At 44.5% G+C, this 27,841-nt stretch overlaps 1 protein-coding gene across 14 annotated transcripts in view; it reads right to left on the bottom strand.

Moving 5' to 3' along the window:
- RALGPS1 (Ral GEF with PH domain and SH3 binding motif 1) overlaps positions 1 to 27,841 on the bottom strand; it is a 255,617-nt gene that overhangs the window by 153,080 nt on the left and 74,696 nt on the right. For 11 of the 14 annotated variants that reach the window (XM_034664532.1, XM_034664533.1, XM_011221139.3 and 8 more), the window contains 2 exons: positions 15,441 to 15,530; positions 12,560 to 12,652 (listed from right to left, as the gene is read on the bottom strand). In XM_034664532.1, coding sequence (XP_034520423.1) covers positions 12,560 to 12,652; positions 15,441 to 15,530 — 183 coding nt within the window. The remainder of the gene's footprint in view (positions 1 to 12,559; positions 12,653 to 15,440; positions 15,531 to 27,841) is intronic. The other 3 variants (XM_034664535.1, XM_034664539.1, XM_034664538.1) reach the window with 1 other exon arrangement.

The raw sequence follows: 27,841 nt of genomic DNA, 5'->3' as shown, positions 1-27,841 counted from the left end.
TGACTTCAAACCAACAACTGGGGTTCTTTAGCAGAGTGAGACAACCAAAGATAGCCACATTTGCATGTTTCCTAAATTTAAAACCAGGCTTCTCCAGGTCATCCCCCCCCCCCCGCTCTGTTAACCTTGCCTCTGTACACATACTTCCTACCAACCCTCTCACCACGCCTCCCCACCCCCGCCATCTACACACATTCACATTCAGAAGGGCTGGATCTGGTTAACTTCACTCATCTAATCCATTCTGTGCCCACAAATGAAATTCAGGGTGGCATCTGATTTCTGAGTAGTAATGCAAAGGATGCCAGAAGACTGAGAACATCCATCTCCCATGCATGTATTTGAAATCTACTTGAGAACTTCCTCTAGCAAAATAAAGGAATAAACCAAATACAGGAAGATATGGGATATAGGAAACAGTGGTTCCAATCCAGGAGTAGTAAATGGAGGCTCTGGGATGACAGATGAACAACCGGCCTTCAGAACGACTGGTTCACATAGTATCAGCCCTGGAAGAGATGTCTCCAGAGAAAAAGAAGGCTCAGTAGAAAACCTGATAGGATAGATGTTTGTTTGGGGGAGGAAACAGATCTATTTATTATACATAATAAAAAATTAAAATAAATAAAATGCTTTTAAGATTTTACATATTATGCAAAAGTCTCACACTATAAGTTTATTATACATAATAAATAATCTAAAATTATATTAATTATATATATATAGTTGAACTTTGAACAATGCAGGGGTTAGGGAGCTGACCACCTACGCAGTCAAAAAATCCACATATAACTTTTAACTCCCCAAAAACTTAACTACTAACACCCTATTGTTGACCAGAAGCCTTACTGACAATATAAACAATTAACACATATTTTGTATATGTATCATATACTGTATTCATACAGTAAAGAAAGCTAGAGAAAAGAAAACATTAAGAAAATCATAAAGGAGAAAATACATAAACAGCATCGTACTGTATTTATCGAAAAAATTCTGTATGTAAGTGGACACATGCAGTTCAAACCCATGTTGTTCAAGGGTCAACTGTATTATATAAAAATCTGGTAAAATAGGGGCGCCTGGGTGGCACAGCAGTTAAGCGTCTGCCTTCGGCTCAGGGCGTGATCCCGGCGTTATGGGATCGAGCCCCACATCAGGCTCTTCTGCTGTGAGCCTGCTTCTTCCTCTCCCACTCCCCCTGCTTGTGTTCCCTCTCTCTGGCTGTCTCTATTTCTGTCGAATAAATAAAAAATAAAATCTTTAAAAAAAAAAATCTGGTAAAATACACATAATAATATTTTATATATATATATGTGTGTATGTATCTACCAGACATACCATCTATCTACCAGATATTATACATATATCATGTAACATATATTCACTATTATACATTAGATATACTATAATACTGTAATATATATGCTACACTATAATATTATATTATAATTATATAACACTATAATACTATATTATGTAACATTATATATTTTCTCTGGTAGATAGATGGTAGTTAGAATAAGAATTTTTTTAAGGGAATTAGAAATTCCAGGGAAACAAAAAGGTGTTTCAGGAAGGACACGTTACTCATAGTTTACTAGTTGACTATACAGAGAACCGTATTTACACATTCCTACTAACTAAAACACTGAATACTCCTTTAACAAAAGCGATTTAACTATAGTAACATGAGTGCTTTGTTTTGTTTTTTTAAGTAGGTTCCATGCCCAGTGTGGAGCCCAACGCAGGGCCTGAACTCACGACCCTGAGATGGACCTGAGCTGCAATTAAGGGTCAGATGCTTAACCAACTGAGCCATCCAGGTGCCCCAGTAACATGAGTGCTTTTGAAGACAGAGAGAAGATAGTTCAGGAAAACTAAACCAACATCCACCATACAAAGAAATCACCAACTATAATCTAAAGCGAATGGGTCAAGAAATTGCACCAAAAGCACATTGGTGAAAATGTGACAGAAACTACCAGAAGAAACCACTAAGGAACTGGAAGTGGTTGCCCTTGGGGAATGGGATATGGAGGATGGATCAATAAGTCTTAATTGTTTCCCTAAGCCTTTCCGTACTTAGTGATTTTTAAAATTAATGTGTCTGTATTGAGCTGAAAAAATTCTTTTAAGCCTTAATTTTTTAAATATAGAGTTTGTTTATTCAAAAAAATTAACAGCATTTATTCATGCATGTTTTAAATTTTTATTACAACTAAAGCAATAAACTGAAAACCTCATACAAATTGAGGGTCCTTGAGATTTCAGACTTAAGGGAAGCCTCAGGAAGGAGCCATCAAAACTACGTACAAGAAAATAAATTATTTGCCAGCCAGAGTCAAACAGATACTGAAAGCATTCATGCTCAGGAAAAGACGTAAGAAAATAAGATCAAGGGGTGCCTCGGTGGCTCAGTCAGTTAGGCATCTGTCTTTGGCTCAGGTCATGATCCCAGGGTCCTGGGATTGAGCACTGCATGGGGTTCCCTGCTCAGCGGGGAGTCTGCTTCTCCCTCTCCTTCTGCTCCTCCCCCCCTCCTGTGCTTGCTCTCCCTCTCTCTCAAATACATAAATAAAATCTTTTAAAAAAGAAAGAAAGATAAGATCAAGAAAGAGTTCACTAACTATAACAGGCAAATTTACTTCTGGCAAAGCTGAAGCCGTGAGGCACCCTGAGATTTCTTCCACAATATTTATAATGACTGGGGTTAATTGTGCACTTACATGTGTCTCCCTCAGCAAACAGCAAATCCCACGAAGGCAGCAGCCATGCTGGCTGTGTTCACGCCATCATTCCCTAAATCTGATATGGCTCCCAAAACAGAGAGCACATTGCCTGAGTATTTGTTGAATAAAAGAATGGAAAAACTAACAATGGTAACTTAAAAAATCCAAATCCTTGGAAAATTTTGAAAACTCCAGTAACTCTTGGGTAAAAGAAAAAAATAAAAGCCAGGATTATGGACTGTTTACCACAAACAATAAGAAACCATATGTTAAGCTATGTGATGAGGCCAAAACTGTACTGAGAGGAAAATGCATGGTTTTAAACTCTTCAAATTAAACAAGTGAGAATATAAACGAACTAAACATTCAACTCAAGAAGCTAGGAAAATGGGTGGGAGGTAAGTAAGGGAAATCAATTAGTAAATAAAATTAGAAATTGATATGTTACAAAACAAAACTGAACACCAAATCTATAGAAATGATAACTAGACCCAAGAACTACTTTTTATATCAACAAAACAGATAAACCCTCTCTACAAATAGGGCAAAAAGCAAACATATACAACATTAGAATTGAGAAAGGGTCTGTGACCACAGATGCAAAGTACACTAGAATTACAAAGTAAAAATCAAGCCCCAGGATACTGATATTACATAATTTTCACGATGCCTAGTGTCAGCTGCGTGGGATAAATGGGACTCATAAACCACAGGGTCAAAAGCCAGGAAGATCACAAATCTTGGTCAAATAGGTTGCTTTTGGAAATTTCCCTTATCACACACACTCTAAGAACCTACATGTGGCAGCTGTATTTGACTAATGATGAAAACTTCCCTCATCTGGTAAATAGCTCAAATCTGGAAGCTGTCTCCATGGAGGGAAAAAGAAAAAGTCCCTCCAAATCTTCTTTATGAGGACACTGGTATCTTGTTCCCTCGCCTTGACAGAGAAACTTTTCTTGATACATGGAAATGCTTTCCAACAGAATAACATTTCTTGATACGTGGAAATGCTTTTCAAAAAAGAGCCTGTTGCTCCAAATATGTTAAAACTGGCTCAAAATTCTAATTCAATTCCAGTGTCTACTGTTGGTATGGAAAGAATTTTTAGTGCTGTGGACAATCTATGGACCAATGGATTGAGCAGACTGAGTATGGAATGAGTAAGGAGTAAAACGAGGGCACTTAGAAGAAGTCATTTTTACCTCTTTTGATTCAAACTATCAGTTTCTGAAAAAAAAAAAAAAGCTATAATCATGTATCTAATGTAAACTATTTGCAATGGAGCCTGTCATAAGTAAGATAAGGGAAACTTGTGACTTGGAAACTTCAGAGGTATCCGAGCTAGCTGTCTGTCCCTATTTGTCTTTGACTAAGGCCTTCTGAAACTCTGTACAGATAGAGGTTAACTTGTGGAAAATGTAGTCATGTCCACAGACAGGCAAATTATGTCTCATGAAATGTCACTGATTATCACCCTGGGAATACCAGTTTTGTAGCCATTTCAAAAATTATTTTGGCATTCTGGGGTGCCTGGGTGGCTCAGTCTGCCTTCAGCTCAGGTCCTGGAATCGAGCCCCGCAGCAGGGGGAGCCTGCTTCTCCCTCTCCCTCTCCCTCTGCCACTCCACCTGTTGTGTGCGCTCTCTCTCAAATAAATAAATAAAATCTTTTAAAAATTATTTTGGCATTCCTTAGGTAACTACGAAAGTATAGTATTCTGGATTCTCTTTTGATATGTTACTGGTTATAATATCTTACTCGTTCTCTCACTAATTAATGAGTTAAATAAAATCTTTGGCAAGTATTCATTTTATATCTATATGAGTCATGAGTTCACCTTTTAAAAATATTATCCTTTAACAGTTTACATGCACACACACATATATATACACATACATTCATGTGCATACATATGTAATATATAATCTTCTAGGAGAATTTTTATGTGTTTCCAGTAAATTTGCTAAATTTTTAAAAACTCTGCTCATAGTAACCCAGGGAGACATTCTCACAAAGCCCCCAAAGTAGAGCCAGAAGGTTGAGACTCATCCCCAAATGGAAGCCTACCAAGGGCCCATCCTGGCTCCAGAGTTGGTCTGGGTGGGTGAGGAGTCAGTCAGGCATCAAATGTGTATCCCCATTTGTCCAACCTGGTTGAATAATGAAAATGGCTAGCTAAGATAGGGAGGGTCAGAAACAATATGAGAGGGCTCTGGAGAGAACAAACTCCATTATGGGAAGGAGTACCTTCAAGAAGAGGTGGTCATAGAAACAGGTCTCTAAGGATTTCAACCAGCAGAGACAGGGCTGGAGAGGCCTTCAAGGCCAAAAAAAAAAAAAAAAAAGCACCAACAGAGGCCTGGAGGTAGGAACACACATACGGACGTTCAAGGGGGCAGCAGTTTGGCAGAAATTTTGTTTTGGACAAGACTGGAAAGGTAGATACACTCCCATATCTACTGCAGCATTATTCACAATAGCCAAGATATGGAAGCAACCTAAAAGTCTGTCAACAGACAGATGGATAAGGACAATGAGGTATTTATATACGATGGAATATTACGCAGCCATAAAAAAGGATGGGGTTGTGCCATCTGCGACATCATGGGTGGACCTACAGGGTGTTATGCCAAGTGAAATAAGTCAGACCGAGAAAGACAAACGCCATGTGATTTTACTCAGAAACCGAATAAATAAACAAAGAAACAAAAAGCAGAATCAAACCTGTAAATACAGAGAACAAATTAATGGTTGCCACACACAAGGGGGTTTGGGGGATAGGCACAATGGGTGAAGGGGGTGGGAGACACGGGCATCCAGTTATGGAATGAATAAGTCACAGGAATACAAGGCAGAGCATGAAGAATACAGTTAACGATACTGCAACAGTGTTCTATGGTGACAGAGTAGCTACACTTGTGGAGAGCACAGCATACGCATACACTTGTTGAATCACTACGGTGCACACCCAAAACTGTAACATTCTGTGTCTGCTACACTTAAATGAAAAATAATAATAATTTTCAAGACTGGAAAGGTCGTAGAGAGATGGAAACTTGCCACTTGGCAAAGTATGTTTCTAGCGTTGCCATTTGGAAACCACGGACATAGGATGACCATTTTGGCTACTTGTTCTACTGTCCCGATACTTCCGCTCAACTTGCAAAGGGGGCACCAATCTCGAGTCACTCAGCACGAGCAGCAAATACTAATCAAAGGGGGAAAGAATGAGCTGCCTATGGCCGTGTACGAACAGGAAATTCCTCTGGCCCACTGTTGCGTCTCTTCCGCACAGGACTTGGGCCACGGAGTGGCTATGTTGCTGGTGGTGGCAGATGCTCCACTGGCCACAGCAGAAAGGCGTATGGTTTGTTTTTTGAGGTCAGGAAGGACGTGTGAAGTAGGTATGAAACCTTTCAGTATTTGCTGCCATTGCCAAAATGCCTCTACTGTTCCTCTGCAGCAGGCTCACTACCTGTGAGCATTCTTTAAGCACCACACTCCCAAATACAAGCCCCCGCCCCCAAAAAAAACACCCATCAAGACATACCAATCCTCTTATCTGTTTTTCCTGTTCATACACGGCCACAAGCAGCTCATTCTTCCCCCTTTGATTAGTATTTGCTGCTCATGCTGAGCAACTCGAGATTGGTGTTCTGTTTGCAAGTTGAGTGGAAATATCGGGAGAGTAGAACAAGTAGCCAAAATGGTCATATGTCCGTGGTTTCCAAATGGCAACGCTAGAAACATACTTCGCTCTGCATCTCCCCTGACTCTCAGGGATCGCCGGAGTCAAGAGTTAGGAATTCAAATGATGGTTAAAAATTGGCTGACTAATATACACATTATTATAAAACTGGGGGTGGTGAGTGAATGTTCAAATGGCAGGTTAAAGAGAATGGCACCAAAAGGGTTATATCAGAACTTCCCGCTTCGCAGCAGTGGTGGGCGCAGAGCCCACAACCAAGCAAGGGGTAGGGGAGTACGATAAACGGTCTTTGATCAGGAAAGTGGAGACAATGGAGCTCTTCCGGGGAGATCACTCCAGCAGTGGTGTGAGGAATGGCCAGAGAGACCAGGGGCAAGGAGAGCAGCCCAAAGATGGTGATGATCTCAGGTCAGAGGTAACTGGGCCTGGCTCACTTGAGAACAGTCAAGAAGAGTCAAAAATAATGCTAACAACAGTAACAGCCACAACAAATACTCACCCAACACACTTCCGACGTGCCAGACACAGTTCTCAACATTTTCTCACGTATTTACTTATTTAATCCTTACAATAGAGGTAGGTCCGAGGGTGAGCCCGGGTATCTGATTCAAGAGCCTATGCTCTTAATCGCCATGGGACATTGCCCCTCACTGCCTCGCCTACGGTCCCCACACCAATCAGGTCTTGTGTACTCAGACCCCATAGCTGCCTGAGGCACAGGTTGGGGTGACAGTCTCCCATAGGTGACTTTTTTTACTCATGCTTTCATGGTGCTCCCCCAGGCTGGACAGAGATGTTCTGATGGGTGACACTTGAGGGTTTTCGGGTTCCTATGGGTAGCTGAGTTCCAGCCCCCCATGTGCACGGGGCCTGCAACCTGGACCCTCCACCATGTGCACAGGAGAACCCTAGTGCCAGCCGCAAAGCCGATGCACAGCGGTTTCTTTTCAACTGTGCTCACGGTGCTGACTCTGAGAGCACGCTTTATTTCTAGCACATGGTGACTTCCCTTTCTTGGCTTCTGGTTCAGCTTTGCATCTTGGTTTTTAATTTGGTTGTATTTTATCCAGCATTTATTTGTGTTTGTGTGTTCGGAGCAGGCAATCGGGAAGGAGGGGCTTATTCCCTGTCAGCTCCGTCTACCATATTGCCTCAGCGTCCAAAACACAATCTGCTAAGAGAGCATTCTGGCACTCACGATCACTTCCTGGAAACCAAAGCTCGATTTCAGACATGCCAAGCGTGAGCTGTCAAAGGAACATGCAAGCAGAGGGCTGTGCGGAGCAGGCGTGGGAACGTGGGTCTAGGGCTGCAGAAGGAGGCTGAGTGTGAGCTGAGGAGACGGCCTCCACTGGGCACAGACGTGATGGTGAAGCTCTCCGTGCTGTTGGATCCCCAAGGGACAGGAAGCGGATGGGAGGGCGGGAATTGGGGTCAGAGCCTCGCAGAACACTTACATCCAGTGGGCGAGAGGAACAAAAGCAGTTAGGGAGGAGCCAGCTGTCAGAACAGTGAGAAGAGGACTAAGCCAAGGGACGGAGATTTTTCAAGAAGGGGGTGATGAGGTGTCCAATGTGGCAATGTAAGGAAGGTGAGGGTGAAAATGTCAGCACAGTTCATGACTGGGACCTTCTGAGAAGCAACGCAAGCATGGCTATGAGGAAGGACAGGGGAATGGGTAATCGGAGGCGCATACATTGGTTTCCTCTGCCCTCCACATCCTTACCGCCTCACCCATCTTGCCTCCTACCTGAGCCAAAGCTCAGGAAAGCCTGAAAGAGGCAGCCCATGCCCATCACCACCTTCTCAACAACATCAGACACAGGGAGCAGAAGCACTTCCTGAATAAGACTCGCGAGCCCGAAATATGTGAATGCCACACATGTGCCTTCTCAGGACATTTGCAAAGTGGCTGTTCTCCAAACTGCTTGATGACCCCGTGCCCCCAGGTGTCTGAAGTGAGAGCCCCACTCCCAGGAGGTTCCCTTTCCAGGTCCGCACCCTGCAGACCAGGCCGCCTGGCCCAGTGGCTATGAATTCCCCCTGCCGCTGCCGATGAGTCAAACTGCCTGGATCAATTCAGTAGAGGAGAGAAAATCATGATAGGAACATGCAGAGAGCCAGCAGAGCGTGCGTGTGTGTGCGCGCGCGTGCGCGCGCGTGTGTGTGTGTGTGTGTGTAGCACATGACTATAATTACTGTAAAGAGTGACTCACCCAAACTCCAGGAATTCCATACCCCCAGGTCACTCATGAGTAAGTCAGCCTCCTCCTGGGACCACTCTGATCAGAGAAAAGGCTCCACCATCGTCCTAGCTGCTCAGGCCCCAAACCTGGAAATCCTCTTCATTCCTATCTTTTCCTCCTCTCCAACATCCCACCACACAATCTGCCAGGCCCTCAGAATGGCTCCCCTATCAGTCTCCTCCTCTCCTGTGTCCTGTCACCCCCACATCCCAACCAATACCACCTCACTCCTGGATGCTGCCTGACCTCCTGACCAGGCCCCATTTCCCATCTTGACCCCCTGCACTCCCGCTTAGTTTGTTTTCCACACAGTACCAACAAAAAACAAAAACCGAAAAGCAGCTGTAAGCCAGATCATGTCCGGCTCCGTGCACTTGAAATAGAACCTAACTCCTGTCCTGGGGTGTAAGCCCTTTGCGACGGGCCCGTTGCCCATCCACGGCATCTTGTATTAATCTCCTCCTGGCCCACAGTGCCCCTGCCACACTGGCTCGGAGTTTCTGGATGGCACCAAGTTTCTGCCCACTGTGGGTCTTTGCACTGGCTATACGCTGATCCTGGCATGGCCGGCTCCCTGTGTCACTCAGGCCTCAACTTAATGCAGTCTTCCTTCTCAGAAAGTCCTTCCCTGAAGCCCCATGCTCCAGCAAACCCCAGTCATCCTCTCTCACACCCTCCTGTCTTGGTCTCCTGTGTCACTACCATTCCCATCAGACAGTTCTTTGCTCACTGCTTCACACACTTAAGAACGTTTATCCATCACTTCTTATACCAGCAAGACGGGACATGTGTTTATCCTCCCTCAATAATGTGTCTGTCTCCTCTGAACAACACAAAAGCCCATAAAGACAGGGCCCTTGACCGTAGCCTCAAGGCCTGGCATGGAAGAAGCATTCGGTAAATATTTGATTTGCAGAATGAATATGAGCCGCACGGTAGCACATACTCAGGAAACCAGAATTGACTGATTCTGTCTTGCTCACATCGCATGGCCTTGAGGCAGCCAGTACTCCAAAGAGGCCCCAGTGCTGGGACAATCAGACCCTGCCTGTGTTTTTCCAGGCCAGCAGAAGGTGACTCCCTCCCTGTTTGCACATGAGCCAGCATTTATTAGGGCCTACTATGTGGGAGCCTGTCCTCAGTGTCAGTCTCCAACCCATCCCAACCCACTCAGCTGCTGGCACTCTGCAGCCAGCCACGGACAGCTCAATGGGCTGCCCTGCCCTACAGCTAAGTACCAACTGGCCCTCGCTGGAGCTCACCCACGGTGCAACCAAGTGGCAGGTCTCCACCCACACCCATAACTCCCTTCTGTCCAGGTTTCCCAGATATCCAGGGTTTCAGTGCCACCCCAGGGACAGCACTCAGGGAGCGAGTCACACCTGTCCCTGAGGGCCCAAGTGTCAGCCTCACTTCTGCAGCCACACTTCCCAATGTGTGTGCCTATTTCTCCCTGCCCTGTGCCCAGCCGGATTCCGACATCAGGCTCCACCACCGACCAGCCATCCAGCGCACTGGCGGAGAACATGGACTGTGTTGCCAGTCAGGCAAGGCTGCATCACACCAGCGCGGGCACTTGCCAGCCCTGGGATCTCCGTCGGGCCACCGCACCTCAGTTTCCTTCTCTAAAAAATGAAGACTCTAGGGACACCTGGGTGGCGCAATCAGTTAAAGTGTCCGACTCTTGGTTTTGGCTCAGGTCGATCTCAGGGTCATGAGGCAGAGCCCCACGTCAGGCTCTGCACTCAGTGCATTCTGCTTGGGTTTCTCTCTCCCTTCCCTTTGCCCTCCCCACTTCCTCCTCTCTCTCTAAAAATAAATAAATCCTTTTTTTAAAAATGACGACTACAAAAGCACTGACCCTCTGGGCTGCTACAGCAGGGCCGCCCGTGCTCCTGCTCCCCCCTGCTCTGCGGGCCCGTGAGGTCTCCCCAGTACCAGGTCAATGGAAAGGTGGGGAGAGGGGACACAGCTCTGTTTTGGCAATATTTCTACGGCTAATCCCATTACCAGAAATAATAGCAAATGAAGGATAAGATTCAGCACAACAGACATATGCAATGTAAACGACAAGCGTATACTCAGCTGGACACCAGGGATATAAAGAAGAATCAGACCTCATCATGAAAGAAGGTAGTCGGAGGGAGAGGAAGACCTGTCGACAAAACCACAGAGCAGATGTGCTGTGTGCTTGTAATGACAGGTGTGGAGAGAGTGTCAGGAAGGGACGCAGCTGCCGATTCCGCTGGGCTGGGTGATCTGGATGAAGGTGAAAAAGGATGAATTTGGCCCCCTCCACTTCTCCATGCTCTGTGCCAACCACTGTCCTAGGGTCAACAGGACAGGTGGGCAAGAGGGGGCCTGCGAGACTCCCTGGCTGCCCTCACCAATGACACAGCTTCTGCGGGTCATGGAGAGTCACCACATTGCTGACAGGGAGGTCTGTGCGCGCCGAGATTCGTAATTCATCTCTCTGAGTCCGCACATGGCTCCCAGCAGCCCAAGAAACAATAACTGCATCTAAATAATGGAAAATTCATTTGAAAAAGACTCTCTAGGCAACTTTTGAAAAAAGCCTCATGGCTCAGATGGACTCAGGGACTCACAGGTCTGGCAATGACGGGAAAGACCAGTGGCTTCCAAACTTGCTTTCAAGCTCTCAAGCCACTGCTGAGCTGAAATCCACCCAGGAGCCCAGTACATCAAACTGCAGCAAACAGAGCTGCTCTGCTGGAAACAGTGCCGAGGTGTCTACTCGGCACCTCCCTCCTCTCCCCCAGCCCCTGGTGGCCCTCAAGCAGCTCCACGGAACCCTTGGGGCTCCATGAAGCACTGACACAAAACCACTCATCTAGGCCAACCTCTGAGTCGATAGAGGAAAACAAGTCCCGCCGAAGTCATGCTCTGAACAGCAGCTGAACACAAACCCAGTTTCTGACTCCAGGCTAAGATGTCTCGCTCCACTTTGCTAGGGCTAGGTCTATGGAAAACAGCAATTTAAAAAAACAAGGCTCATTTCTGATCACCTACAACATAATCCCTAAGTGTTTTAAAGGCCCCTGAATGAGCCAAGTATGAAACTGAGCCCAGCCACACAGACTGGCAGAAAGAAGTTCAGAAATGAGTTGCAGAAGCACAGCTGACAATTCCATATAGCTTCCTTCAGTTCCGTGGGACACAAACAGGTCTTGAAAGGCTTGGGCTGTGTGGCTGTGGGAGACCCTGGACCAGGCGGGCCAGGAGGTGAATGCTAACGAGCTATGGAAATAGCAATTACTTCCCCCATGTCAGGCACTGCGCCAAGCTAAGGAGGATAAAGAGGTCTGAGATATTTTTAAAGTATTTTTACAGCAGAAAAACTTTCCTACAGACTCAATTATGTAACTATCAGACTCCACCTCTGAGCTGAAATTATCCATGGCCTTCAGGAATAAAAACAAAACAAAACCCCACTTCTCTCTACATGAGGGCCACAGGTCTCTCCAGACAGCCTTGTAGCTATATGGCCAGCAACCCAGGGTAGCTGCAAATCATCAGCCCAGAGACCTTCCCAAGGGCAATTCGGAGCCTGTCAGAAAAGAATGCCAGCCAAGTGGAGGGCAGAAGTCATGTCACTGACCCAGCCTCCATACGTAACCTTATGGGTCCAGGAAGGTCCACTCGAGGGAGCTCTGGCCCCAGCCATGTTGCATCCTCACAGCTTCCTCATCCCAAAATGGGGCTGCGCTCCCTGAAGGAGACAGGATGCCCAGGGAACCCACAGTAATCCTCTGTGACCAGCGAAGGGCAGATAGAGAAAGCCTTCGGGGGCTTCACCACTGAAGAACTTCACCAGTGAAATAAGAGCCAAAATCAAAGGAATTAACTTACAGCCCAGGTTTTTGTCAGCCTGAAGATGGGTGCACTTTGTAATGCTGATACCACGGACATGAGAGAATGAAGGTTGTTGAGTTCTAGAAGTTTCTGAAAAAAGATATGGAATAGATTATTTTGCTGGTACAAACAACGGAACAAAAACATGCTCAAGTGTTACCAAATGTTGTCATATTTATGAAATTCAATTATACTTAAAAATATCTCATGTAGAAAATATAGTTCTATGGAGTTCATAGAAACCATATGCTCTTTCTCTTTCAAATCATCAAAAGGTGAGTCTGCATCTAAAACACCTGCAAAATTTTGTAAGGTGCCTAGTCTGTTGCTGGACAGAACCATGGTGCGGGATATGGTTTGATAATGTCCTTTATGTTCTTTTTTTCAGACGAACTGGAACTGTCCCAGCAGTCTTTTGTAAACTGAAGCCTCGACTATGCCAATATCCACGTGGGTCTTCTGCGACTACCTTACACCCGGAACAAGAGGGGCTGAGGGAAGCTGCCACCCATCCGCGTGATCCCCCTCTGCTAGGAAGATAGAGCTCTGGCCTCTCAGTCACTTAACCGTGCTCCACGGTGGTGAAAATATTTAGATTCAATTCAGTCTCACACAAGTTCCTCACCATGGAAGACAACAGCAGGGGACATGGCCGAGAGTAACTACAGAAAGACGTAACTGCTCTGTTCTAGGTTTGGTGCTGAGGGAAATCTGCTAACGGGACTGGGGTTTACTTCTCATTCTTGGGAGCCAGTGCAGTTTGGGCTAGTGAGTGAGCTCCATGGAACCAAGAGACCTGGTTCCAATCCCAGCTCCCAGTACCCGTGTGTCCTGCCGCGAGCTGCCCGCGCCCTGGCGTGCTCACACCTTCAATGAGGAAGTTAACCACGGCACGGGTGCTACACGGGATGGTGCGTGGAAAGCGCCAGACCAGCACCTGGCACTAGGGTGAGTGCTCTGTGCCTTGTGGGCTGCTCATCCCTTATCGGGAAGACTTCTCCCCTGCCTGCCCCTTCACTTGTCTTGGGTTCTACCAAGCTCAGATGCCCCTTCCTCAAGTATGTCTTTCCTAACCCTGTTCCCAAATCTAGGGAGACTGGAGACCCTGTCCATGTGTTCCCACCGCAGTCTGTGCATCTCCTTAGCACACTGGGCTGTAGCTGCTTTTACCTGCTTCTCTCTCGCCCTGGACCATGTGTTCCCTGAGAGCAGGGGTGAAGCTCATCTGCCACCATATCCCTAACGCCTCACACAGCGCACAGTAGGGCCTAGTGAACGAGTGAATAAATAAAAAGCCCTCATGCCTAGTCCTCATGGCTCTGTTCCTACTCAGGGATTTCTCCCTTACCACACAAGTTAATACTTCCTTTCACACATCTTGTAATAATCTCTAATTGTTCCCTGTGTATAATAATCGATTCTCTGAGAGGACTGAATTTCATCGTATGTATCTGAATTGCTATGCCTGCCACACAATTTCTTTTAGAGCTGAAGGTCCTCTGGGAGATCACCTAATCCACCCCTCATTTCGCAGACGGGAAACTAAGGCCCAGAGGAAGAAGGGGCGTGCACAAGAACACACTCAGGGCACAGTGCCAACACTGAGCCACCGTCGGAAGACAGCAGAGGTTAAGGAGGGATCGTTTTGGATTCCTTGCAGAGGCACTGCAAACTTGTTTCCTGGAAGCACCAGAGGACTAGAACTTCATCCTGCTTTCTTCCGTGGCCCAGCATGAACTCACAGACAGTAACAAGCATCGTTAAACCCAGCCCCAGCATGGTCCCAAGCACTTCAGAATGCATACGACGTGGAAGTGTCTGTTGCCCCTGACATACTTATGGATGGATCCCCTTAACCTTCCCATGAGGGGCAGCAGAGCAGCTCCCCTGAAGGCAAAGAGACATGCTCCAGCTCACTCACTGTAAGGCCCTGGGCTTGAGCACTTACCTCTCTGAACCTCCCCTTCCTCCTCTAGAAGTGGGAGAACAACAATGTGAACACCAAACAAGATCATTTCAGTAGAGTGGCTGCTACGATGCCCGACTCAGAAGGGCATCAGTAAAGGTTAGCGGGCCTAGGATCTGGATGGGAACACAACACGTGCACACACCACACAGCGAACTAGGCAGAACAGCAGCACGCTGCCCAGATGCAGGCAAGCCCCGTGGTCAGCAGCAGCGTAAGGGGAGGAGCTGGCAGCGTGATGAGAGTGGTCCAGGAAGGCCCACGGTATCACGACCTGGGCTGGCCGACGTAAGGGAAGAGAAGGGGAAAGGTGGGGTACAGACATAAGCCTGGTGCTCAACAACTGGAAAGGACAGAACCTATCAGGGCAGGGGCAGGAGGTGGGAGTGGGGGCCAGCAGGGTCACTGGGCCTAGGCCTTAAGCTCAGGATGGGGGTGGGGTGAGCTCTGCTGACTGTGGACAAAACCGCAGGACAGGATGGTATCACGTAGCCCATCAACTCCCAGTACTGGCTGCATCTGAAACAGGAGGATGAATGGACCCCAGAGGGAGCCCCCCATGGCCTCACAGAGAGTCTGAATAGCCAGCTAAAGAGAATGGTTGGCTAACATAATATTGGGTAGAGGGCCACACCACCATGTGTGCACAGGGGCGGGGAGGCTGAGTGGGCACCTAGGTCGGTCTTACAGCCTAGAGAAATCAGGTTACAGCTTTCTGTTTGAACCCAGCCCAGCATGCCCAGAGCAAAGCAGCTCTCAAAGTACTGAGGAAACACATTCTGCAAAAAAGGAAGGAAGGAAGGAAGGAAGGAAGGAAGGAAGGAAGGAAGGAAGGAAAGAAGAGGGAGAGGAAGCGAGGGAGAGGGGGAGGGAGGGAGGGAGGGAGAAAGGGAAAATAATAAAAGAGCTTACCTTGGCTATTTTCACAAAATGGCTCAGGATTTCTGCCCTTATTTTTAAAGTCTGTGCTGTTAGTATTTCTCGAACAACCCAAAAACTGACCTGTAGAGTCAAACACACACACACACACATATACACACATACCAGAGAAGTGGTTAAATACTGGACCACCCCTGTCGCCCTCGCCCACCACAGACAGTGATTTCCCAGAGGTCAGCAAGCTGGAAGAGCACAGCCTGGGGTTGCAGGTGGTTGAGGGCTCCTTTATGACACCCAGCCCTGCAAACAGGTCCCTCCTTCAGCACCTCCTCTCGAACACACACAGCGTGCCGAGAGAGACGAGTACTTTCCTCATCATCTGGGGGAATTACTAGGATTCCACAACATATGAATCTCTCTGAAACTGTGGCAGGAAATTTTGAGATGAATCAGACAGATTCTGCTCAGAAGGACCCCTGTTGTGGGAAAACCATGGATGGATGGTTGGATGGATGGATGGACAAATGGCCAAACGGGTATGTTCACTGGGTGGACCACCATGAGATCTATATCCCCAGCCAGACCTCAAGTAAGTAGGATTCACCAATATTTGCACAATTGTAACAAATTTAATTTTCTAGGAGAGGTTCACCCAATAATTTAAATGATATGAAAGTGTCTTTCAAAATTCCATAAAGCAATGCAGGTGAAGGGACATGTTTTTCTGGAGATCACTTATGCCAAAAGGACACGCTGGTACTTTGGGTTCAGAACATTATTCATGCTTTAAAAAAAAAAACAACATTATTCATGCTTGACCTCTCACAGAAATCAACATCCACGAGCCCCTGAATCCTTTTGGGAACAAGCAAGTTATCTACCAGGGTATAGTTGACTCACATGACACCTCAGTACGACACAGAGGGGCTCCGTGCCAACAAAGTCTGGGAAGTCGTTACTTCTTTGCTTATGTCTCGCTACTGTAACAACAGTGCTGCCTGACACACAGATGCCCAAGGGTGGAATGACAGCACAGCGGAGAGAGAGCTGAGCAGAGTACAGGGATGTGTGGAGTTGAAAGGAAGGTAAAGGCATCTAAAACCTCTTGTACTTTACAGAGAAAAACAGGGATATTCCGGAGTTAACAAAGCACCTTTACTGCTGCAACCAAATTTTTTCTCTTTCCTGAAATAGTCACTTTTCAATGAGAAAACAAGGAAGGAGTAACCAGGAATCAAAATTTGCTTTTTATGTTAAGCAGGAATATTATAGAAAAGTTTTTTCCACGTAATTATCCATGGTTGCCTCCAGGACATGCCCGGGTTTCCATAGAATCATTTTTTCCAAGGAATTGCCTAAAATTAAGTTCAGACTCAAACGTTTACTAGCCAGTTATGGAAGAAAGATTTTCTGGACACCAAATGCTATGCCCATAAACCTTATATTTTAATACATGCACATTTTTATGCCACATATTCTCAAATGTGATAGTTCATATGTATAATTCAATAGATTCCTGTGTGCCAAAAAATCACACATATTTAAGGCATAATTATGGAACATGGCAGAGTTCACGCTGATCTACAGCACACGAGGTGCAGAGGCAACCCCGGGTCAATTCCATTCAACAGACTTTCAATGAAGCCTGTACTGTGTGCAGACTCTAGGCACTGTGAGTCCAGACCCTATCAGCCCTTGCCTGATACGGAGGTGACCAAAGGATCCTCCAGAAATCACATGGCAATCCTGCACATGGAAGAAGTTCAACTGAAGCGGACTGGAACACGGGAGAGGTAATGATAGGGGGAGGCCTGCTGGAAAAGGCAGGCCTTGAAAGATGGGTAGCCTTCAAGCAGGTAAAGGTAGGATTGGGGTATCGTTGTATACACCACGACCAGGGAGGGCTGAGCCGACTGACTGGTCTGGTGTTGCAGGTGCTCTGTGGGATCAGGGTAGAGGCGGGAATCACAGCTGGGAAGGGCACTGAAGGCCAGATGGCGGGGGTCTGGAACACCAAGGTGACTAAAAGAACCTTAGGTGCTATTCTACATGGGGAGACTTCCAGAGGTTTCCGAGCAGAGAAGTGACAGAGCCTTCTGTAGGTGCAGGGACACCCATGAGGAAGCTGATGCAATGGTCCAAGTAACAGGTGGGAGGCCTGCGCTAGGGCCATGCCAAAGGAGATAGAGAGAAGGGGCAGATGAGAAAGACATTACACAGGTAGAAGCAGCAAAGTTTCAACATTTTTTTATTCTCTTTTCTAACTACAAAATTTAAGAGAAGCTTAATGCAGAAAACAAGGGACACAGAGACAGGCACGAAAGGCAGGAATCATTTGCCTTCATTCTTATATACAAACCACCATGACAGAATTGTGGTTTCCGTCCTTCTACTCTCTTTTTCATTCACAGAACACACGTCTGTCTTTTTCAACTAAATTGGTATATTTATCATCATATTATCACAAGAATTTTTAGAAGTGAATAAATATTCCTCTACAACATAATGTTTAGCAGCTGCCAAGTATTCCATCTTAGGGATGTACTACCACTGAGTGACCATCTATCGTTGGATAGCTTATTTCTAATTATTTTGTTGTACTAAACGATGCTGTGGTGAGCGCCTTTATACATATATATTTATTCATTTTTAATTAAGGTCTTAGGATAAATTCCAGTAAGGTGGAATGAATAAAAGTATGTGCATCTTTTTTCAAAAGTATATATTAGTTTCTCATAATCCATAGTCTCTCATGTTTTATTCCCCCTTCTGATTAACAAACTGGGGGCCTCAGAGGGGAGGGGTGTGGGGGAATGGGATAGACCGGTGATGGGTAGTAAGGAGGGCACGTATTGCATGGTGCACTGGGTGTTATACGCAACTGACGAATCATCGAGCTTTACATCGGAAGCCGGGGATGTACTGTATGGTGACTAACATAATATAATAAAAAATCATTAAAAAAAAAGTATATATTAAAAAAATTGGCCTCTGAAAGGTCTATTTGTTTATCCATCAACAAGTTTGAACTGATCCATGCCCCCACTCAAGGCAAATACCAGTTATTACAATTCTTTTTTTTACTAACCTAAAGGGCAAAATAATGTCTCATTGTTTCTACTTTGCATTTCTTTCATAACTATTCAATTGACATCTTTTTTGGATTTTTCAGTTTTTTGTTACAAATATTTATGAGCCATCTGTCCCTTTACTATTGATTAGTAAAAGATCTTTGTGTAGTAAAGAAAATACATTAACCCTTTGTGGGCCATATACTGTACCAAGAATGCAGAGAAACTGGTACTCTTATACACTGTTTGGGGGTGGGTGTAAATTCACAGGACCATTTAGAAGAGCAACTTAAATATACCTTTCCAGTACTTACATTCTCTCTAGAATTTTTATCTTATGAAAACACAGAAATTTGGAGGAACTCATCTACAAGGATTCACCAAAGTACTGTTTATAAAGAAAAATAATAGTGGGAAAATGCCCATCAATTGGAAACTGGTTACATAAATAATGGTATCACCTCAGACTTCAGAAAGAAGTCACTATGGAAGGAAGTGAGCTGTTGGAATTATTCTGCAAAGGAAGTCTGTCTATTCTTCCCCATTTATTTTCGCAATCATTTATTTATATCAGAAAGGACTCATGGATATTTATTTTACACTTTGGGTTATAACCCAACACTATGTTATTTATTTTGTTGCTTAAATTGCTCCAGCTTTGGCCACTGAAAGCTCTTTCAGTTCACTCCTGTGTCCCTTTGACCTACCCCAGCATTGTTTTGACTGGTTGGTTGGCTGGTCTGAGCACTTCCTTATTTTCTGGTACCACTACAGGCTCATCAAGATGCTATTGCCCCAGTACTAAACCAGCCATTTCTCCAAGGAGCCTTGGTTCCTTTGATTAGATAATAGTATTAGAAACCAAGATCTGGGCGCTAGGTGTGCTTATTACTACTGGGCTGTCACTGTTTCTAGGTCGTCTTGGCTGGCAGAGCAAAGTAATGTATGTGTGTGCATGTGCGTGTGCGTGTGTATGTATACTAACCCAAGTGCATATACATATCTATAAATATTTCCATATGTAACCATCTGTATCTATATTAAAATAAATATGAGTTCACATTAATGTCTTAGCCTTCTACCCTTGCTCGTCTATAACTTTCCACTCCAACAGTGAAAAACCTGGATCCTATCATCTACCATGCATTTCCTTAATTGTTCAATTCCAGTATTCATATATAATGGCTTCAGAATTGTTACCCAATCCTCCAGGGAAGCAACTATATCAACTAGAGTACAGAGCTTATATACAGTTCCTTTTGTCTTTAGTCTTACAGGCTCCACTCATTTCCAAAGTTACTTAGATCAGCACCTTTTTCCCTCATCCCACCTCAGTGATATTGTTTCACACATTTATAATATGTTTGGATTTTTTTATTATGTTCTGCATTCCACTCTAGGATTCCTTAATTTTCACAATACACTTTTAAAATTTGCATATGCTAAAGTTTACTCTTGGTGCTGTAAAGTTCTATGGGTTTTCACAAATGCATATGGTCATGTATCCAATGATACTATGTATCATACAGTATCATACAAAATAGGTTCACCACCCAAAGAAATCCTCTGTGTTTCACCTACATAACACTCTTGCCTTTCCAAACCTCTGGCAATCCCTGATGTATCTGTTTATCATCTCTATAGTTTCACCTTTTTCAAAAATGTTTTTACATTCCCCAGAATGTTTTTAAAAAGCTAGGGGTGAGGGGAGTATGGGGGAAGGGGGAGGTAATCATAAATATGTCACCATTTCAGACTGATTTCTTTCACTTAGTAATAAGCATTTAAGATTCATCCATGTCTTTATACGGCTTGAAGGCTTATTCTTTTTTTTTTTATGAGTACTCTTCCATTGTATGGATTTACGTTTGTCTAGCCATTCATCCATTGAAGGACATCTTAGTTACTTTCAGTATTTGACAATGATGAAAAAAGCTGCTATAAACGTGTGTGCGCACACGTCATGTGTGTATGTGCAGACATAAGATTTCAAAGAAGCTGGATAAATATCTAAGAGTGCAACTGCTGGACTGTACCATTTTGCATTCCCACCAGCAATGAATGAGAGTTTGTGTTGCTCCAGATACTTGCCAGCAACTGGTACCATCACTGTTTGTTTTATTACAGCCATTCTAACAGGTGCATGGTGTTTTGCATTTCCCCAGTGACAAATGATGTTGAGCATCTGGGAGAGGGAGTTAAGATGGAGGAGGAGTGGGAGACCCCTTTTTCAGCCGGTCCCCTGAGTCGAGCTGGATAGGTACCAGACCATCCTGAATATCCACGGAGTCAGCCTGAGACACAGGAAGATATATCTGGATCTCTACAAATGAACATCTCCAGTGCTGAGTACTGAGGTACGAAGTGGGGAACCGTGAAACCGCGCAGATATCGGAAGATAAACGGAAGGGGGAGGGAGCCGCCACGTTCGGGCGCCGGGAAGCGGTAGCCACCTGCACGGGGGAGCAGGCGGACCCGCAGACGGCACCCGCGAGACAGCAGACTGCAAGACAGCAGACTGAGACCGTGAGCCGGGAGCGCGCGCCACCAGGCATCTCACGGAACTCCGGAACTCCGGTGTGCTCACTGGATCCAGACTGAGACCGGGAGCTCCAGGAGCACACACGGGGTGGCTGGCAGTGTTAGAAACACAAAGGACAGGGACAGAGACGCGCCGGCCCTGGAAGTGAGCGCTGGGATACCGGGTGTGGGGCACACATCCCAGGACGCTGCAGGGTCAAGCAGCACCAACAGTAACAGAGTTAAAGTGGCCAGAACATCAGTGGAGAACGGGCCAAAATCCCTCTGTTCTGTGACAGAGGCTGAGATTCGGCCGCTGCTGCTCTGACTCTCAGAAGAGGCACAGCAGACCGCCAGGGAAAGCTGCCAGAGAACAAAAGCCTGTAAATACCGGCTCACAGTGTGCCCATCCCCACCGCCCCTCACAGGGGAAACGGAGACTCTACCCAAACAGGGTTGCCTGAGGATTGGCGCGGCAGGCCCCTCCCCCAGAAGGCAGGCTGAAAAATCAAGAAGCCCACAACCCGGGGCGCCTGGGTGGCGCAGTCATTGAGTGCCTGTCTTCAGCTTAGGGCGTGATCCTGGTGTTCCGGAAAGGAGTCCCTCATCGGGCTCCTCTGCTGGGAGCCTGCTTCTTCCTCTCCCACTCCCCTGCTTGGGTTCCCTCTCTCGATGGTTGTCTCTCTGCCACATAAATAAATAAATAAAATCTTTAAAGAAGAAGCCCACATCCCTAAGATCCCCATAAAACAAGGGGCATGGCCTGGGACCCAGTCAATAATTTGGGCTCTGGACAACCCTGCAAACTCTCCTCATCAGAATGACAAGAAGGAGAAGCCCCCCCCCCGAAAAGAAAAGACAGTGAGTCTGTGGCCTCTACCACAGAAATAATGGATATGGATGTAACCAAATTATCAGANATGGTTGTCTCTCTGCCACATAAATAAATAAATAAAATCTTTAAAGAAGAAGCCCACATCCCTAAGATCCCCATAAAACNAACAAGGGCGCACGGCCTGGGTCCCAGTCAACACTTGGGCTCTGGACAACCCTGCAATCTCTCTTCATCAGAATGACGAGAAGGAGAAGTCCCCCCCAGCAAAGAAAAGATAATGAGTCTGTGGCCTCTGCCACAGAATTGGCCTCGGCCACAGAATTAATACATATGGATGTATCCCAATTATCAGAAATGGAATTCAGAGCAACAATGGTCAAGATGATGAGTCGACTTGAAAACAGTATTAACGAAAATGTTACTGAGAATATAGAATCCCTAAGGACGGAAATGAGAGCGAATCTGACGGAAATTAAAAATTCTATGAGCCAAATGCAGGCAAAACTAGAGGCTCTGACGGCCAGGGTCACCGAGGCAGAGGAACGCGTTAGCGAATTGGAGGATGGGTTAGTAGAAGAAAAAACGAAAATAGAAGCTGGTCTTAAAAAAATCCACGCCCACGAATGTAGATTACGGGAGATTACTGACTCTATGAAACGATCCAATGTCAGAATCATCGGCATCCCTGAAGGGGTGGAGAAAAACAGAGGTCTAGAAGAGATATTTGAACAAATTGTAGCTGAAAACTTCCCTAATCTAGCAAGGGAAACAAGCATTCGTGTCCAAGAGGCAGAGAGGACCCCATCCAAGCTCAACCAGGACAAACCTACGCCACGGCATGTCATAGTGCAATTCGCAAATATTAGATCCAAGGATACAGTACAGAAAGTGGCTAGGGCAAAGAAATTTCTCACGTACCAAGGCAAAGGTATCAGAATTACGTCAGAACTGTCTACACAGACCTGGAATGAGAGAAAGGCTTGGGGGGGCATTTTTAAAGCTCTTTCAGAGAAAAACATGCAGCCAAGGATCCTTTATCCAGCAAAGCTGTCATTCAGAATTGATGGAGAAATAAAGACGTTCCAAAATCGCCAATCATTAACCAATTTCGTAACCACGAAACCAGCCCTACAGGAGATATTAAGGGGGGCTCTATAAAGGTAAAAAGGCCCCAAGAGTGATACAGAGCAGCAAGTCACAACCGATACAAAGACTTTAAAGAGAAATGGCATCATTAAAATCATATCTGTCAATAATCTCTATCAATCTAAATGGTTTAAACGCTCCCATAAAATGCCACAGGGTTGCAGATTGGATAAAAAGAAATGACCCACCCATTTGCTGTCTACAAGAGACTCATTTTGAACCCAAAGATGCATTCAGACTTAGAGTAAGGGGATGGAGTACCATCTTCCACGCAAATGGACCTCAAAAGAAAGCTGGAGTAGCAATTCTCATATCAGATAGACTGGATTTTAAACTAGAGGCCATAGAGAGAGATACAGAAGGGCACTATATTATTCTTAAAGGAAGTATTCAACAAGTGGATATGACAATTATTAATATATATGCCCCCAACAGGGGAGCAGCAAGATACACAAGCCAACTCTTAACCAAAATAAAGAGACATATAGATAAGAACACAGTAATAGTAGGGGACCTCAACACCCCACTATCAGAAATAGACAGAACACCCTGGCAAAAACTAAGCAAAGAATCAAAGGCTTTGAATGCCATACTCGACGAGTTGGACCTCATAGATATATATAGAACACTACACCCCAGAACCAAAGAATACTCATTCTATTCAAATGCCCATGGAACATTCTCAAGAATAGATCATGCTCTGGGACACAAAACAGGTCTCAGCCAATACCAAAAGATTGAAATTATCCCCTGCATATTCTCAGACCACAACGCTCTGAAATTGGAACTCAACCACAAGGAAAAACCTGGAAGAAACTCAAACACTTGGAGGCTAAGAACCATCCTGCTCAAGAATGACTCGATAAACCAGGAAATCAAAAAACAAATTAAACAATTTATGGAGACCAACGAGAATGAATACACAACGGTCCAAAACCTATGGGATACTGCAAAGGCAGTCCTAAGGGGGAAATACATAGCCATCCAAGCCTCACTCAAAAGAATAGAAAAATCTAAAATGCAGTTTCTATATTCTCACCTCAAGAAACTGGAACAGCAACAGAGGGACAGGCCTAACCCACTGACAAGGAAGGAGTTGACCAAGATTAGAGCAGAAATCAATGAATTAGAGACCAGAACCACAGTAGAGCAGATCAACAGGACTAGAAGCTGGTTCTTTGAGAGAATCCATAAAATTGATAGACCACTGGCAAAACTTGTCCAAAAACAAAGAGAAAGGACTGAGATTATTAAAATTATGACTGAAAAGGGAGAGGTCACGACCAGCACCATTGAAATTGCAAGGATTATTAGAAACTTTTATCAACAGCTATATGCCAAAAAACTAAACAATCTGGAAGAGATGGAGGCCTTCCTGGAAACCTATAAACTACCAAGACTGAAACAGGAAGAAATAGATTTCTTAAATAGGCCAATTAACTATGAAGAAATTGAGTCAGTGATAAACAACCTTCCAAATAATAAAACTCCAGGCCCAGACGGTTTTCCTGGGGAATTCTACCAAACATTCAAAGAAGAAATAATACCTATTCTCCTAAAGCTATTTCAAAAAATAGAAACAGAAGGAAAGCTACCAAACTCATTCTATGAGGCTAATATTACCTTGATCCCCAAACCAGGCAAAGACCCCCTCAAAAAGGAGAATTACAGACCGATTTCTCTAATGAATATGGATGCCAAAATCCTCAACAAGATCCTTGCTAATAGAATCCAACAGTACATTAAAAGGATTATCCATCATGACCAAGTGGGATTCATACCTGGGATGCAAGCATGGTTCAACACTCGCAAATCAATCAATGTGATACATCATATCAACAAGAAAAGACTCAAGAACCATATGATCCTCTCAATTGATGCAGAAAAAGCATTTGACAAAATACAGCATCCTTTCCTGATTAAAACCCTTCAGAGTGTAGGAATAGAGGGTACATTTCTCAATCTCATAAAAGCCATCTATGAAAAGCCTACTGCAAGCATTATTCTCAATGGGGAAAAGCTGGAAGCCTTTCCCTTAAGATCAGGAACACGACAAGGATGCCCACTCTCGCCACTATTATTCAACATAGTACTAGAAGTCCTTGCAACAGCAATCAGAAGACAAAAAGGGATCAAAGGTATCCAAATCGGCAAAGAAGAAGTCAAACTGTCTCTCTTTGCAGATGACATGATACTCTATATGGAAAACCCAAAGGAATCCACTCCCAAACTATTAGAAGTTATAGAACAATTCAGTAAGGTGGCAGGATACAAAATCAATGCCCAGAAATCAGTTGCATTTCTATACACGAATAACGAGACTGAAGAAAGAGAAATTAGGGAATCCATCCCATTTACAATAACACCAAAAACCATGCGTTACCTTGGAATTAACTTAACCAGAGACGTAAAGGACCTATATGCTAGAAACTATAGATCACTTTTGAAAGATATTGAGGAAGACATAAAAAGATGGAAAAATATTCCATGCTCATGGATTGGAAGAATTAACATAGTTAAAATGTCCATACTACCCAGAGCAATCTACACTTTCAATGCTATCCCGATCAAAATACCGAGGACATTTTTCAAAGAACTGGAACAAATAGTCCTTAAATTTGTATGGAACCAGAAAAGGCCCCGAATCTCCAAGGAACTGTTGAAAAGGAAAAACAAAGCTGGGGGCATCACAATGCCGGATTTCGAGCTGTACTACAAAGCTGTGATCACAAAGACAGCATGGTACTGGCACAAAAACAGACACATCGACCAATGGAACAGAATAGAGAACCCAGAAATGGACCCTCGGCTCTTTGGGCAACTAATCTTTGATAAAGCAGGAAAAAACATCCGGTGGAAAAAAGACAGTCTCTTCAATAAATGGTGCTGGGAAAATTGGACAGCTACATGCAAAAGAATGAAACTTGACCACTCTCTCACACCATACACAAAAATAAACTCCAAATGGATGAAAGACCTCAATGTGAGACAGGAATCCATCAAAATTCTAGAGGAGAACATAGGCAACAACTTCTATGACATCGGCCAGAGCAACCTTTTTCACGACACATCTCCAAAGGCAAGAGAAATAAAAGATAAAATGAACTTATGGGACTTTATCAGGATAAAGAGCTTCTGCACAGCCAAGGAAACAGTCAAAAAAACTAAGAGACAGCCCACGGAATGGGAGAATATATTTGCAAAGGACACCACAGATAAAGGACTGGTATCCAAGATCTACAAAGAACTTCTCAAACTCAATACACGAGAAACAAATAAACAAATCATAAAATGGGCAGAAGATATGAACAGACACTTTTCCAATGAAGACATACAAATGGCTAACAGACACATGAAAAAATGTTCAAAATCATTAGCCATCAGGGAAATTCAAATCAAAACCACACTGAGATACCACCTTACGCCAGTTAGAATGGCAAAGATAGACAAGGCAAGAAACAACAATTGTTGGAGAGGATGTGGAGAAAGGGGATCCCTCCTACATTGTTGGTGGGAATGCAAGTTGGTACAGCCACTCTGGAAAACAGTGTGGAGGTCCCTTAAAAAGTTAAAAATTGAACTACCCTATGACCCAGCCATTGCACTACTGGGTGTTTACCCCAAAGATACAGACGTAGTAAAGAGAAGGGCCATATGCACCCCAATGTTCATAGCTGCATTGTCCACAATAGCCAAATCATGGAAGGAGCCGAGATGCCCTTCAACAGATGACTGGATTAAGAAGCTGTGGTCCATATATACAATGGAATATTACTCAGCTATCAGAAAGAACGAATTCTCAACATTTGCTGCAACATGGACGGCACTGGAGGAGATAATGCTAAGTGAAATAAGTCAAGCAGAGAAAGACAATTATCATATGGTTTCTCTCATCTATGGAACATAAGAACTAGGAAGATCGGTAGGGGAAGAAAGGGATAAAGAAAGGGGGGGTAATCAGAAGGAGAAATGAAACATGAGAGACTATGGACTCTGGGAAACAAACTGGAGGCCTCAGAGGGGAGGTGGGTGGAGGAATGGGATAGGCTGGTGATGGGTAGTAAGGAGGGCACGTATTGCATGGTGCACTGGGTGTTANGCACTGGGTGTTAAACGCAACTAATGAAGCATCGAACTTTACATCGGAATCCGGGGATGTACTGTATGGTGACTAACATAATATAATAAAAAATCATTAAAATAAATGATGTTGAGCATCTTTTCATCTTTATTGCTATTTGTACTTCCTTGGTGAGGTGTCCAGATCTTTGCCCATTTATTAATTGGGCTGTTTTCTTACTGAGGAGTTTTAAGAGTCTATTTTGGATACAATTCTTATATCAGATATGTGTTTTGCAAATATTTCTCCAGGATGTGCTTCATCTTTTAATTTTCTTATCAGCATCTTTTGCAGAGTAGAAATTTCTAATTTTAATGAAGTCCAACTTATCAGTTCTTTCTTTCATGGATTGTGCTCTCGGTGTTACATCTAATAACTTATCACCAAAGGTCACGTAGATTTTCTTCTATGTTTTCACCTAAAAGTTTTATAGTTTTGTCTTCTACATTTAGGTTTATGATCCATTCTGAATTAATTTTTATGGAAGATCTATTGTCTGTGTCTGGGTCCATTTTTTTACACACATAAAAAATGTTCCAATTGTTCCAGTACCATTTTGTCAAAGAAATTACACTTCCTCCATTGGGGCAGGTTCATATGTATGTGTATAGAGTCAAATTCTCAAAAGAACACATGATCCCAAAGCACTTCTGTGCTCTATGGTGAACTCCCTGGTGCTGAGATACAGCCTGGCCCATAACACAACTCAGGGAACTTGGCTGGGTCCTTCCATCCCTCTATG

The sequence above is a fragment of the Ailuropoda melanoleuca genome, chromosome 7, assembly GCF_002007445.2.
Source record: "Ailuropoda melanoleuca isolate Jingjing chromosome 7, ASM200744v2, whole genome shotgun sequence".
Taxonomy (NCBI): Eukaryota; Metazoa; Chordata; class Mammalia; order Carnivora; family Ursidae; genus Ailuropoda; species Ailuropoda melanoleuca.
This window is presented reverse-complemented; position numbering and strand designations above follow the sequence as displayed.